General features: G+C 35.8%; 1 protein-coding gene across 1 annotated transcript in view; it reads left to right on the top strand.

Annotated features, from left to right (window-relative positions):
- Window positions 1-12,767, top strand: part of LOC122845097 (sodium/potassium/calcium exchanger 3-like) — a 33,533-nt gene that overhangs the window by 3,339 nt on the left and 17,427 nt on the right. Inside the window, exon 2 of the mRNA XM_044141138.1 lies at window positions 7,649-7,759. Coding sequence (XP_043997073.1) covers window positions 7,649-7,759 — 111 coding nt within the window. The remainder of the gene's footprint in view (window positions 1-7,648; window positions 7,760-12,767) is intronic.

Here is a 12,767-nt window from a genome sequence, read left to right as displayed (position 1 = left end):
TACTAATTTGGAAATATTTGCGCTTATTTATGACGGCAAATGCGACTTTTTACTACCCATTTAATAGATTATGGATTACAATCTGACATCAGTGAAGACTGAGCCAGCTGTTTAGTACAGGTAAGGTAGCTTTTAACAATTTTTGAGAAAAATCGGCAATAAACTCCCAATTATGTACAAGTGCAAAAAAGTTGCTGGTTTTATGTGAATTTCCATGATACTTTTCTAGAAACTGGAGGGACTGATTGATGTAATTTGGCAGTAAATGGATAAAAAACTGCATTGATTTGATTGATAACATAATATTTAAGCACAATTAGTGTTTAGTTTAGAATCTATAGGGCCACATAAAATGCTATGGCGGGCCAGATTTGGCCCACGGGACTTGAGTTTGACACACGTGATTTAGATTGTGCAGTCGTCAATGGAACTGGATTTAGGGTTGATTTTGGAGGAAATCTTTATAACATTCCTTTTATTTATATCAAAGAATAAGTGTTAAATGTTGGCAATAAACCTATTTTGCAGCAGCGGTGGAATAATTTTAGGAGGCTCTGAATTAATTATGGGCACAAGTCCATCCAGCTTGTACAAATAGCTAAACTGAAAGCAGAACCATCATACTTTCTGCCTTTAAAATGATCTACCACTGTTAAGATAGTACAGACATTTGTATCTATCTGTGTTCTATACGATCTATTTGTCTTTGATTTTTCACAGAAAACAATGACTGTGTTTTAGTAGAAGCCGTCTCAGTAGATAAACAATAAAATGACAGATATTTGATTATATTTACTTTCTGCAGAGAAACCCAGAGAAATTTGTTGGTTCAGTGAAATGTGGTTTAGTGAGGCGTCACCCCGCCCCCTCACTCTCCTCCAGCTCGTCATCCACTCGTCGCCTTTGCTGATGTGGTCACACACTGTCACACACATCCTCAGCAGATGCTTCAGCACCAATTCCCCCCCTCGCCCCCCGCGCGCATCCGACGGATTTGAGTAGCTGAACTTTTTCATTTCTGCGAGGAGTGTTTTAATTCCCATTTGGGCTTCATCCTGCTTCTGCTGCGCGCCATCCCTTTGTGGCAGAGTGTGCCGTTGTATGAGCCGTGTCATTAATATTTATGCTTCACCTTTAAATTATGAGTGTGCCATCAACCTGAAGAGGTTCTCTCAACACAGACCGAGGCTGCTCGCTCGAACCTTTTTGGCAAAGCTTATGGTCTGCTGATTGTAATGGTGACAGGCAGAACAATACTGGAAAATATTAGACATGCCACAATAACACAGCTTTTGTAGCCATTTATGGCTATCCGTGTCTAAGCCGCTTTTTTTCTCAGGAGCTGCAGTAGTCATAGTTAACAGTAAGTAAATCCCACTGTAAATTTGGGTATTTAATAACCCATGCACACCTTTATGCTGCTGCAGAGTAGAAATGTTTGATGGTAACTGAGGTTGTCATAAAAGTGTCAGCCTCTTGGCAAATCCTACAGAAGATGCTACTAAGCTCAATAAAAAAAAAAACCTTTATGGAAATGTGCTTGAAGGAATAAGAGCTATCTATATATATTTTTTCTTAAACCACCTGGACTTCAACTAGACCAAAGATTAGACATCAGAGATTAGAAACCTTGCTCTTTATCTAAAGATTCAGTATGGTATGCTCCAGATGAAGATTACTGCTTATGTAATGTAATTGCAGCCAGAAATCTAATCAACCTGTTTATGTACAGTGCTCTGAGAGAGACTTCATTCCCCTTAAACCTTTTCATATTTTGTTGCATCACAACCACAGACCTCAACCTGTTGGGTTTTAATTTGTAACTCAAAGTAGCATCCTTGTGAAGTGGATGGACAATGATGCATAATTTTATTTAGTCAGACCCCTTTAATCTGACACCTTTAAATGAAATACATCACAGATAACTGCTCTGTGAAGTCGTCTAGTTAGTAGAATCCAGAAGATTGCAGAAGACTTGAGACATGGGCTATGGTTCACCCTCAAGTCAAACATAAATATTCAAGCAGAGCTGCAATGAAATGATTTAAATCAAAGGGTACTCATGGCCCAGTCAAAGTCCAGATCTAAATGTGGCACGACTTGAGAACTGAGGCTGATGGAAGGGCTCCATCCTGTCTGACTGAGCTTGGGTAACTTTGTAAAGAACGTTATAGGTGTGTGAAACTGGGGAAAAACCACAACCAGAAGATTTCCAATGCAGTCAAAGGATTAACTCAGGATGATTGATACATATAATATTTTTCAGAGTTTTATGAGTAATAAAATTAACTATATATCTAGGCCTGTCAAAATAAACAGTAAATCAATTAATCACATGGTAAATTAAAAGAAACTCAATCATTTTCATTTTTCTCTTTTTTCTCTCTTTTTAACACAAACTGGATGATAAAAGTTTTCAGTCTGGTGTTTTAGTCCCAACTAGCTCTTTTATTTTGAAAGATAATTTTGTTTACAGAGACTTCATAATTTACTTTATTTGTTGTTTTCTTCTTTTATTTTTGGATTTTCCAAACCTCTTCCAGTTCCAGTGTTTAAATGTTCATTAGAATTTAAAGTTTATTGAACTTTGAGAAATGTTCTTGCATTTTTATGCCATTATTACTATTAAATTACTTGAACATGTCCTTAAAACAGCAATGCCACCATATATCGCAATAAGTTCTGGGACAATTTATTGTTCAGCAAAGTTTGTTATTGTGACAGGTCTATATATATATATCTTTGTTTTCTTCTCATTCACAATCCTGCATCACTTTAAGTTGGTTTATTAAATAAAATCCCAATAAAATTTATTGACAAACTTCAAGCAATATCAACTCCTTTTAAAGACGCTGTAAAATAGTTGTTAAGTTCTCCGTGGTAGTTTAGGGTTTACTGTAGTTTCTTCTTGATTAACCAACCTTTATATAGCTTATTCTTTCAGTGTTTTATTTGTAAATACTAGTCCTAGAGGTTGTCACATCATTTTCCTGGCAGTCACTGGGGAAAGTATTAACAAGTCTATCATTCTTGGTGTTTAAACTCAAGAACATAAAACCTAATGACCAGAAAAAGGGTTTAAACTTTGCTGAACACACCAATTGGGAGCTTTTGATATCAAAATGTTCTCATAAAGATTTATGTGTTTTATTTCTCGCTGTGCATATAGAAAGCAGATCAGATTCATTGCCTGACATTTGAGGACTCATTTCTGCTGCATTGTGTGTGTATGGAAAGCTTTATAGCATCGACAAAAAGCCTTATCATTATTTATTACTTTGTTATCTACCTGTGAGGCCATAAATGTCCACAAACTGTTTAATGACGTTGAATAACAGCTTTGTCTGAAATATCCCTGTTCTTTTGTGTTCAGTCCTGTTCACTTAGTGTCCCAGCTGGTCTGTAAAGTATCCAGTAGGTTAAACAGGTTGTAAAATTTTTTAACACAGTTCTGGATCACAGGGAAAATTACTAAATATGGTCTGTTACCGTACAGATAGTAAAACTCAATCATACTGAATCTGAATTCCTCAATACGCTTTAAATGACCTAAATCAGACTTTACATTTATGCCACATTCACTCAAATAAAACAGAAAAAAGGATCTGAATTATATATTTATAATATATATAATCACAACAAATTATTTATTAAGAAGAAGATTATGAGAACAAGAAATGCTCATTGGGTTAAACTATGAACATTTATTTCTTCAACATTTAACTTTCTCCTAAAAATATGTCAACTAATGGCATCAAACATTTTTGATTCAAAAACAAAGAAGGAAGAGCTCATTTTGATCCATTACCGTAACAATGGGAATTAGGGGCATGCTGCACATTTATGGTGCAGTTCTTCAACTGAGTGACTTTACAGTAAAAAGCAAAAATTTAAAAGTCACTTCCTTTTCAGCGCTGCTGCTGGAAAGAGCCAGGATGTCAGGGTGACATGAAGCTTTTTGACAATTTGTGATGAGGAAGGTATTCTGAAAATATGGCTTTTTCATATAAAATAGACAAATTTAGTAATACTAAGTTGAATTTAGTGTAATGATTGCGTTTCAATATATTATGCAGTTTATGGCCCTGACAACACTGCAGAATGTTGTCAGCGCTTTGATGTGGCGCATTCATGTTGAAAAAAGGAAATATTTTTGAGTTTCTTTTCAGGTAATCACTGGTCAGAGCAGAACGACCTGAAAATCAGTCACTTCTGGTTAAAAACACATTTTATGATGCATCTTTGTTTACTAGTTGTTAGTAAGTTATCGAACGTTTAAACAGTTTCTGTTAAAAAGCTGATAAGTTACTGTTGCCTCTATGTTTGCCATGATATAAAACAATAAGCTGCTCCAGCTTATTGTTCAGCTGTTCAGAATTAGGCCTGAATCAATAAATCAATTAATTTAAAAGTCAATAATTTTCATTGGCATGATTGATCATTTATCTCCTTTTTTCTCTATTTCTACCAAAAACTGGATGATAAATCTTCAGTTTGGTGCTTTGGTCTCATCCAGTCGTTTTTTTTGAGGACCGTTTTGTTTACAATGTCTTCAAAATTTATTTTATTTGTTTTTTTGTTTATTTATTTTGGATATTTAACATGTCTTCCAGTTCCAGTGTTAAATGTTCATTAGTGTTTAAAGTTTACTGATCTTTTAGAATGTCCGCTTGCATTATTATGTTGCCGTTACCGTTATATTACTTAGAAATGATCTCAAAACAACAATATCATCATTTATCGCAATAACTCCTGGAATAATTAATTTGTCTAACAAAGAAAATTTTAAAGATTTCTGACTTATTTTACCACCTCATAAAAAAAAAGATTTATTCCACAGCACTTTTTTAGTCTAGCATATTACTACTAGATGGTTCTAGTTGTAATTTCTCCACCTGCAGTCTTTATTCAGCTTTTAAAAACAGGATTAGGTTATTTCCATGCAAACTCTACAAATCAGATTTTATCTCTGGTTGTTCTGGGACCGCTCTCCTATATTTACATTTCATGTACTAGGTTTGTCATGTACACCAACAATCACTATAACAGTTACGCAAACTTACAGGTCAGAGGTCAATGTCAAAAGGAAGACTGTAATTTTAAGTACCTTATAAACTCTTGAAATCATATTTTGTCATGTTATTAACTTACGTCTAAAAAAGTATCACTGATACATTTAGTGATTCTGTTGTGGAAATTCTCTTTCTGTATATTTGTATATATATACACATATACATAACTGGAAATCTGCTAAAACCTGCATTTGTTGTTTAATCTACATTTAAAAACATGACAAGGATCTTTATCATTTTTAGCCCAAGTTATTTACAGGAATGTCCAAAGAGCCACTTGCAGCTCCTGAGCCCATATGACTTTTCTGTCATATGACCACAGCACTTACTCCACATGACCTGTGGCAAACATTAAACATTTCTTTCAATAATAATAATAATGTCCACAATTGTGGAGCTCATGAAATATAGCTGATTTTTCTACATTTCTCCCTCTCTGCAGGTCTAAATTACCATCAACATTGACTGCTCTCCTCATTAATTTCCTCCTGCTGCACAGTATGTTAAACGCTTGAGATGTGGCATAGTCTAACCTTTCTTTAAACTTCACAACTTACTGACCTGTCTGCTGTGTTCCTTGGTTTTCATCAATCTTAACCGTCTTCCAGACCGAACGTGTCGTAGACGACACAGCCAAATTTATAGTACCGTATATCCGCCACACTTTGCGCTTTTTGAAAAATTCCAACGGTTTCTGAAAGGGGAGATGTTGCGCTTTTCAGCCAACATTGGGTTATTACGGTAATTTCACCCCGATCGTAGCTGGCAGTGAAATTAATCGGAGGGTCTCTCGGTAAATTGCGAAAATAACTTGCTAGATATTGAGAGTTCCAGTTGTTATGGATAAATGGGAAATATATATATTTACTCACAGGACATTTAATAAACTGCGTACAATTAAAATAAGCAAAAATATCCAGGCGGAGATTTGAAACTTAGGTCTTTTAGGGTTAAGCTATGTGCTAAGTAGCAAATAGCTAGTTAGCAAATAGCTATGTGTCTTGTAAGTACATTACCTTTGAAACCTTCACAGAACAACTGGACAAAGTTTAAATCACACACAGGTGAACTGCATTGACTATGTGGAGAGTTGGCTGCATTAGAGTTTATTTATTTAAGGGTATCAGAGCAAAGGGGGACAGTAAAGGTGGTTAACAAAAATTGATGCAACACTTTTTACAATTTCATTTGTCAAAATCTTTAAAAACCATTATTAATTTTGATTCTTTTGTGTTGATTTACGACATAAAATCCCAAAACCATAAATTCAAGTTTGTGGTAAAGTGGCATAAATACTTTTTTGAAGCTTGAGTTTAGCACTGCTGGTAATCTAACCCCTGATGGAAACCCTGTTTAACCGCCACAATCAAACTCACAGCTGTAGTTATGAGGTCCTTTAAAGGAGTGTAATAAAAAATATTCTCCATGGTATTTCACTGAGAGCCTTTGCTTTCTTATGATGATTGCTGCATCTAATAATTGTTTAACATAAAGGAAAATCTGACTTTATGTTCCCAGAGGGATATCTTTAAATAGCTTTCTCTCTAAGCCAGCCGTTTACTGTATTTGGAGCCAGAACGTTTGTTTTTCGCAAACATATGAAGCAGCTCATCCTCTTTCCATCCCAAAGAGTCTGTTACTCACCTCAGCGAGTTCAGAAAAATTTGAATCTAAAAAAAGAAACCGAGCAAACATGACGTTCTCTGCTCACCTTTTATTATTAGATAAGATGTTTTTCTAGGTGACTTGTCCCAGTTAGGAGTGTGAAAATGCCGCAGAGCCATCTGTGGCAGAAACCTATTTGAATTTCATACAAGTCGAGCTCCTCTTGATGCCTCAACATGAAAGCCCTCCGGTCTCCTCTTGGCCACGACCGCTGGCCTCGTGAAATGGGCTCATTGAGCTGTGAGGTACAAAGAGACACTGCAGCGCTTGGCAATCACGAAGTGCATCAGAAACACAGAAAGGCTGCTTCATATTAATACTGCGGTGTGATGGAGAGTATAATAAATATCACTTTATTCCTGTGGCCTTGGTGGAAAGTGTCTCTGTGGGTGGTGAAGAAGGATATCTGTGTTTTTTTATACCATAATTGGGATGGTGAGGCAGATCTATCTGAGGGGAGTTTCTTGGCTGTTGCCTCCCAAAAGCCTGTGGTGACTGAAATCCACATGAAGATAAACTACTGAAGAATGAAGCACAGAGATTGTAGTGCATTACTGAAAATACCGCTATCTCTCTCAGCCAGGAATATAAACTACTAGATAGAGAATAAATCTGTTCAATTTTACTCTAAATCTTTAGGCTATTTCTGGGAATGTGTACAAGAAAGTCAGACACAGTGGCTTTATAAACTTGTATAAAGCAGTGGACACATAGCTTGGAGATAGACTAAAGATGATTCTGTTCATTCATTGTCTAAATAGGAAGACCGGTGGATATGATTGTGACAAGTTAGAACAATTTTTCCACTGTTTGTTCCAATAAATACATTGATTGAAACCACAGTCCCTCCACACTGAATGTAATCATGTGCTTGGCTTCGCCCTACACTGACCGCTGCTGTTCTGTTACAGAGACGAAGTCCTCCGGGCCTCAGCCAGGCGTGAACGGTGAGCTGCTGCGATGGACACGCAGGTTGATGCAGGAGAAGTCAGACAACCAGAGCCTGGATGAGCCCCGAGCAGGTGAGTCACCCGGCCTCACCTGGATGGATGTCAAGCACCTCCAGACTGAACGGTGCAAATGGAAACATGGGAATCTGATACGTGGGTTTTTAATCGGACTTCAAATTATGAAGTGTTAACTAATGTGAGTGAATTTTTACAGCTAAGTTATAAAGCCAAGAGCTTCTCCTTGGAACAAATTAGTAATTCATTATCATTAATTTGACTCGGAGTGACTTGATTATTGAAAGGGTTTTGCATAAACTGGAAGATCTTTTAAGTGAAGATCTGCTCCTTACACTATCTCATAGTGAAATTTGAAAAGAAAAAATAGCATTAGAATGATCTTTAATGGTTTTTCTACTCGCTTGATTTATCTTTCTGCCCATTTGTTTTTTTCTGTTTCACCTTTTTAACAATTATTTTATGAAATAGGAAGATGCAACTATATTTGAGATGTTCATGAGATTAGAACGGCTCCAATGGAGAGTCGCTTGATCATGCAAAGAATCATAATCACATTTATTTTTGTCCAGTATTGAAATCATCAAGGTTTGTTGATTACTCTGGAAGTCTGAGGAAAGTTTGCCCCTTTAAATTCACCCCACAGGATCTCAAAAAGATCAAGATCTGGGTTTTGTCTGGGCTCAAGGCTTTTTATTTCAGCCAGTCCTTGGTGGATTTACTGGTATGCCCTGAGTTATCATGGTGCAGAGTCCAGTTTTCCTCTAGCTTTAATTTTTTTAAACAAATGTTTTGACATTTTCATTAAATGTCTTCTGGATTTAACCTGCTAGAGTCCTGCTACGGCAAACTATCTCCAAACCATGACTCTTCATTTTGGCTTTTCATAAAGCACAAAGATTTCCTCCTGTTCCCCTCCAATGAAAAAACTAGCTTTAGGTCCCTTAGCAATGTTTTAGGGCTTTCAGTCAGCACTGATGCTAACTGCTAACCAAGACATGCTAGCAGTTTTTTTAAGTCCTCCCCTTGAATATTTTCATCACAGTGGATGATTTAAAATTTTTTTTTGATTTATTTAAATTCCCTACCAGACTCGTAAGCTGCCATCATTTTCTTCCTGAGGGTCTCACAACGGCTTTTACTCCACAGGAATTACAGTCAGGAATTAAATTAACTGTCTTAGGTTTAAACACAGGAGTCCTGTTGTGACCTACCAGTAAATTGGATTTTTTTTTTTTTTTTTGGTGAAAGAAAGAAACCCAAGTTTGCATTTCACAGTCCTTTTAATAAGGACCGCAGTTTGAGAATGATACAAGGTTCATCCATCAGAGGTAAAATTATTACCTACATCATTTTCTCATTGTAGAAAAAGTTAGGTATAAGCAAGCTTTTAAAATAAATGGAGCCTTGTATATATTATAGATTTTTATCGACTTTGCTACACCAAAATCAGCTTTTATTTAGTTCGCTGAATTTGGCTAAATTTAGCAAGCGTTTTAAATTCTGTTCTTATAACTTAGATTAAATTTGTTATATTGAGTCAAAAGAATTTGAAAACAACATTCTTTTCTTTGAATACAGAAGACATGCAAAAATCTTGTTGTACAATGTGTAACCTCTCTTTCCTACAAAAAAAAAAAAAAAAAAAAGAATTGACTACTTTATTTGCTTGGTTTTAGTTTTCCTTCTTTCTTTGGCCTGCAAATAATTTTAAATTGATTATTTTTGCCCACGAGCCAAAATGTTTGGAGACCTGTTGTAAAACATGGAGGAAGTTTGGTGTTCTACAGTAATTCTAGTAATTTTCAGATTTTTACTGGTTATTTCTGGCAGAAATCATAATTGAAGCACAAATTTAATTAATTTAAAATCAGCTGATGGAAATATTTCATCAATTATTTGCTTTTTGTTTATTTTATTCTGTAAATCATACAATGTATTTGTTCAAATAACATTAACTTAATTATTTTTTCTTAAATTCCTAATTTAATCAGACATTAATGTTTTGATGCTTCTATTTATGATGTTGAGAGGAGTAGGACTGTCTAAAGCCGTACATCTGGTGAAGGATACCAGATCATTTCTACGTTTTTTAAATTGTACAGACACTTTATGAAAAGCAGCCTCCCTTAGTGTAAAGTTAGCAGCTACAAAGACACCGTGTAAATCTGCCTGATCTGTCAAACCGAGGACAGAAAGTCTCTAACGTACCAGTGAGCAGAAAATAGTTTGATGAAATGAAATGAAATCCAACTTTTGAGGGCTGAGAAACTAACCGTGTTCATACCCCTTCAACTTTTCCCACATTACAACCACTTAAATACATTTTATTAATAAATGTATTTTATTGGGATTTTACGTGATGAACCGGCAAAGTAGTGTATTTTTGTGAAGTGGAAGGAATAAAAGATAGAACAACAACTAAACTATTTGGTGTACGTTTCTACCAGCTTTGTAAATCTACATACTGAAATTTCAGTCTATTCTTTGCAAAAACAGGAAAGATAGTTAAAGCTCAGTGATACCTGAAAAGGAGCTCTGCTACATGATGCAGATACAGACAGACTCTCAGGTTTTGACTTGAGTCCATCTAAGTTGCAAAAACAATGAAAGAAAAATCAGAGATTAAATTTTTATCTCATGTAATGAGGAATGAAAACAATTTGGTATTTAAGGTAATGACTGCAGCTCTGACAGGAGAAGTCATTTCAAAATCAAAACAAAAGGATTTTGAATGTGTAATTAAGAAAAACCATTTAAGCAAACAAAGTAATGAATTATTTTAAATTAATCAGCTGCATGCTGAATGATTGAAATTAGGCCATAAGACAGTACAGGATTCAACTTCATCAACAGCAATGCAATATTATAAGCAAACAGAAACATGTTCATTGGATGAGAAAATGTTTTATTATTTTATACATTGAAGTTTATGATTGTACTGTGATAAAATGGAGGAAACGGGTATGAATGCTTATACACGGTTTCTCCCAGAAAACTTGCTAAGCCCGGTGGTTGGAGCGCTCAGCAGGCATTCAGCGGTCCGTCGTGTTTTTGAGTTAAGAAAATGTTTGAAGTTGACATGAAATTTGAAAATATCACTTGATAACTATGTGTTATTGAAAGACTGGCAGATTAATACCTGGACATCAACTACAAAGTCTCAAAAAATGCAAACATAAATAAAAACCTAAAATAAATCAGCAATGCTTAGCCTGGTGGCTTATTAGTACTTTGAAGTACATTTACTTTTAATTACTTATAAGCGTTGCTTATAAGTACCGCTTATAATACTATAAGCCTGGTGGCCCGCCAGGCTTACAGTACACTGGGGGGAATCCTGATTATGCAAGGCACTGTAATCAGGATCCAAAAGTCCTACAAAAAAAACATTTTCTTTCTAGTGGTTCCAGGGTTCACTGCTTTCGTAAAAAATTATTTGTTTTTAAAAAGACAAGAACATGAGCAATATATTTTCGCTGAAACAGCTTTAATGCTGGTACTCAAACTTTCTTGCATTTGTTCTGTATTTACAGGCCTTATAGTTTATACGCCTGGTCTTTTACTTTAGCAGGATGTGCATCGCTCAATTCATTTAAACACAACAAATTTATTTCCTGAGGTACGTTTGCAGAGTGAAATGCATTGTGCATGTAGGTTTAATAGAAAACTGTGTTTCTTCCCTGTATGTCAGCAGACAGGTCAGGCAGGCCACACGTTGTATCTGTTTACTATAGTGTCAAGGTTGTGCACTAAAATACTCTGGGAAATGGGCGGCTCACATAAAAGAAGCGTGAAAGTCGGAATAGTTTCCCAGATGATCTGATCTTATCAGATGCACAGTTACTTACGGTAGTTATTCCTCCTGAGCCCTGCAGCTGTCGGTATAGTTCAGATGGATTCAAATTGCTCCTAATAAAGTCATTATCGAACCAAAACTGACCTTTATTCCTCTGCGTCTTGGGCTGATTATGTTGCTTGACATTATCCGCATTCATCACAGTCGACAGTTTTATTGAAAATTCACATGGAAAATTAGTGTTGTGTGATCTAAACAGCCGATATAATATTAATACTACAACACTTTCAGAGTCAAGTTTTGTTTTAATATTTGGAGTTGCTCTGTGCTGATGTTAGTCTGTCAGTCACAACAATGCATTGTGTGCAATACTACTCCCATATTGTTGAAGCCTGACTCCACATTGTGAGCCAGTCATATTCTTCTAGAAACGTATGCAAATCAAGTCGGGCTAAAAATAAACGGTGCAAATGGTTTGCCCGGATCGCGCTTCATCTGATTCCCACTGCCTGGTGGGGGTGTGAAACCTGAGAGAATATGTGCACAGTAAATAAAAGTCAAGCTGCGTCATGGCAGATTTCAGTGAAACATTTTTCTTTCATGACTTCATGAGCATGCAAGACGTGTTCATGAGATACATAAAAACGTGACAAGGACTGCATAGTGCTGTTTATGGAGCCCCTATCGGACTCAATTACGAGTTCATAACTCTGTTTAGAGTTGCATTATCTATTCATCTTTTTCTGATTTTGTTACATTATCTGCATTTGTCACAGCTGACAGTTTTATTATTGAAAATAATGAAATTATTGTTGTATTGCAGCACAACAATAATTCACTGGTTCACCTGCACACTTCTTCATGCTTCACATTGCTACAATCAAATGAATTAAAAACACTTTGCTGTAATGGGGTCAAGTACTAACACTGCTAAGTTGCTTGTTTATTTTAGAAGCATGTTGGGCATTAAAAAAGGGTTGCCATTTTGAATCCTGTTTCTTCCTGGAAAAATCAAGTCACAAAGCTGTGGAGTGGCTGAGGTCATGATACCGTGGCAACCGTGTGTCAGGGTTGACAAAAGGACAACAGATTGGCAAACATTTTTTTTTATTTTATTAACAACCACTATGATGCTTATACTTTAAGCTACTGTTTAAAATAAATTAAAAGTTTGTGAAGTGCAAAAGCAACACAAATGCCAAAACCAAACAACACATACATAAGTTAAAAGTTTTCTTAAAGCTGCAGTATGTAACGTTTATAAAA

The sequence above is a fragment of the Gambusia affinis genome, linkage group LG15 (genome assembly GCF_019740435.1).
Source record: "Gambusia affinis linkage group LG15, SWU_Gaff_1.0, whole genome shotgun sequence".
NCBI lineage: Eukaryota > Metazoa > Chordata > Actinopteri > Cyprinodontiformes > Poeciliidae > Gambusia > Gambusia affinis.
Note: the sequence above shows the minus strand (reverse complement) of the source record. Positions and strands in the feature narration are given on the sequence as shown.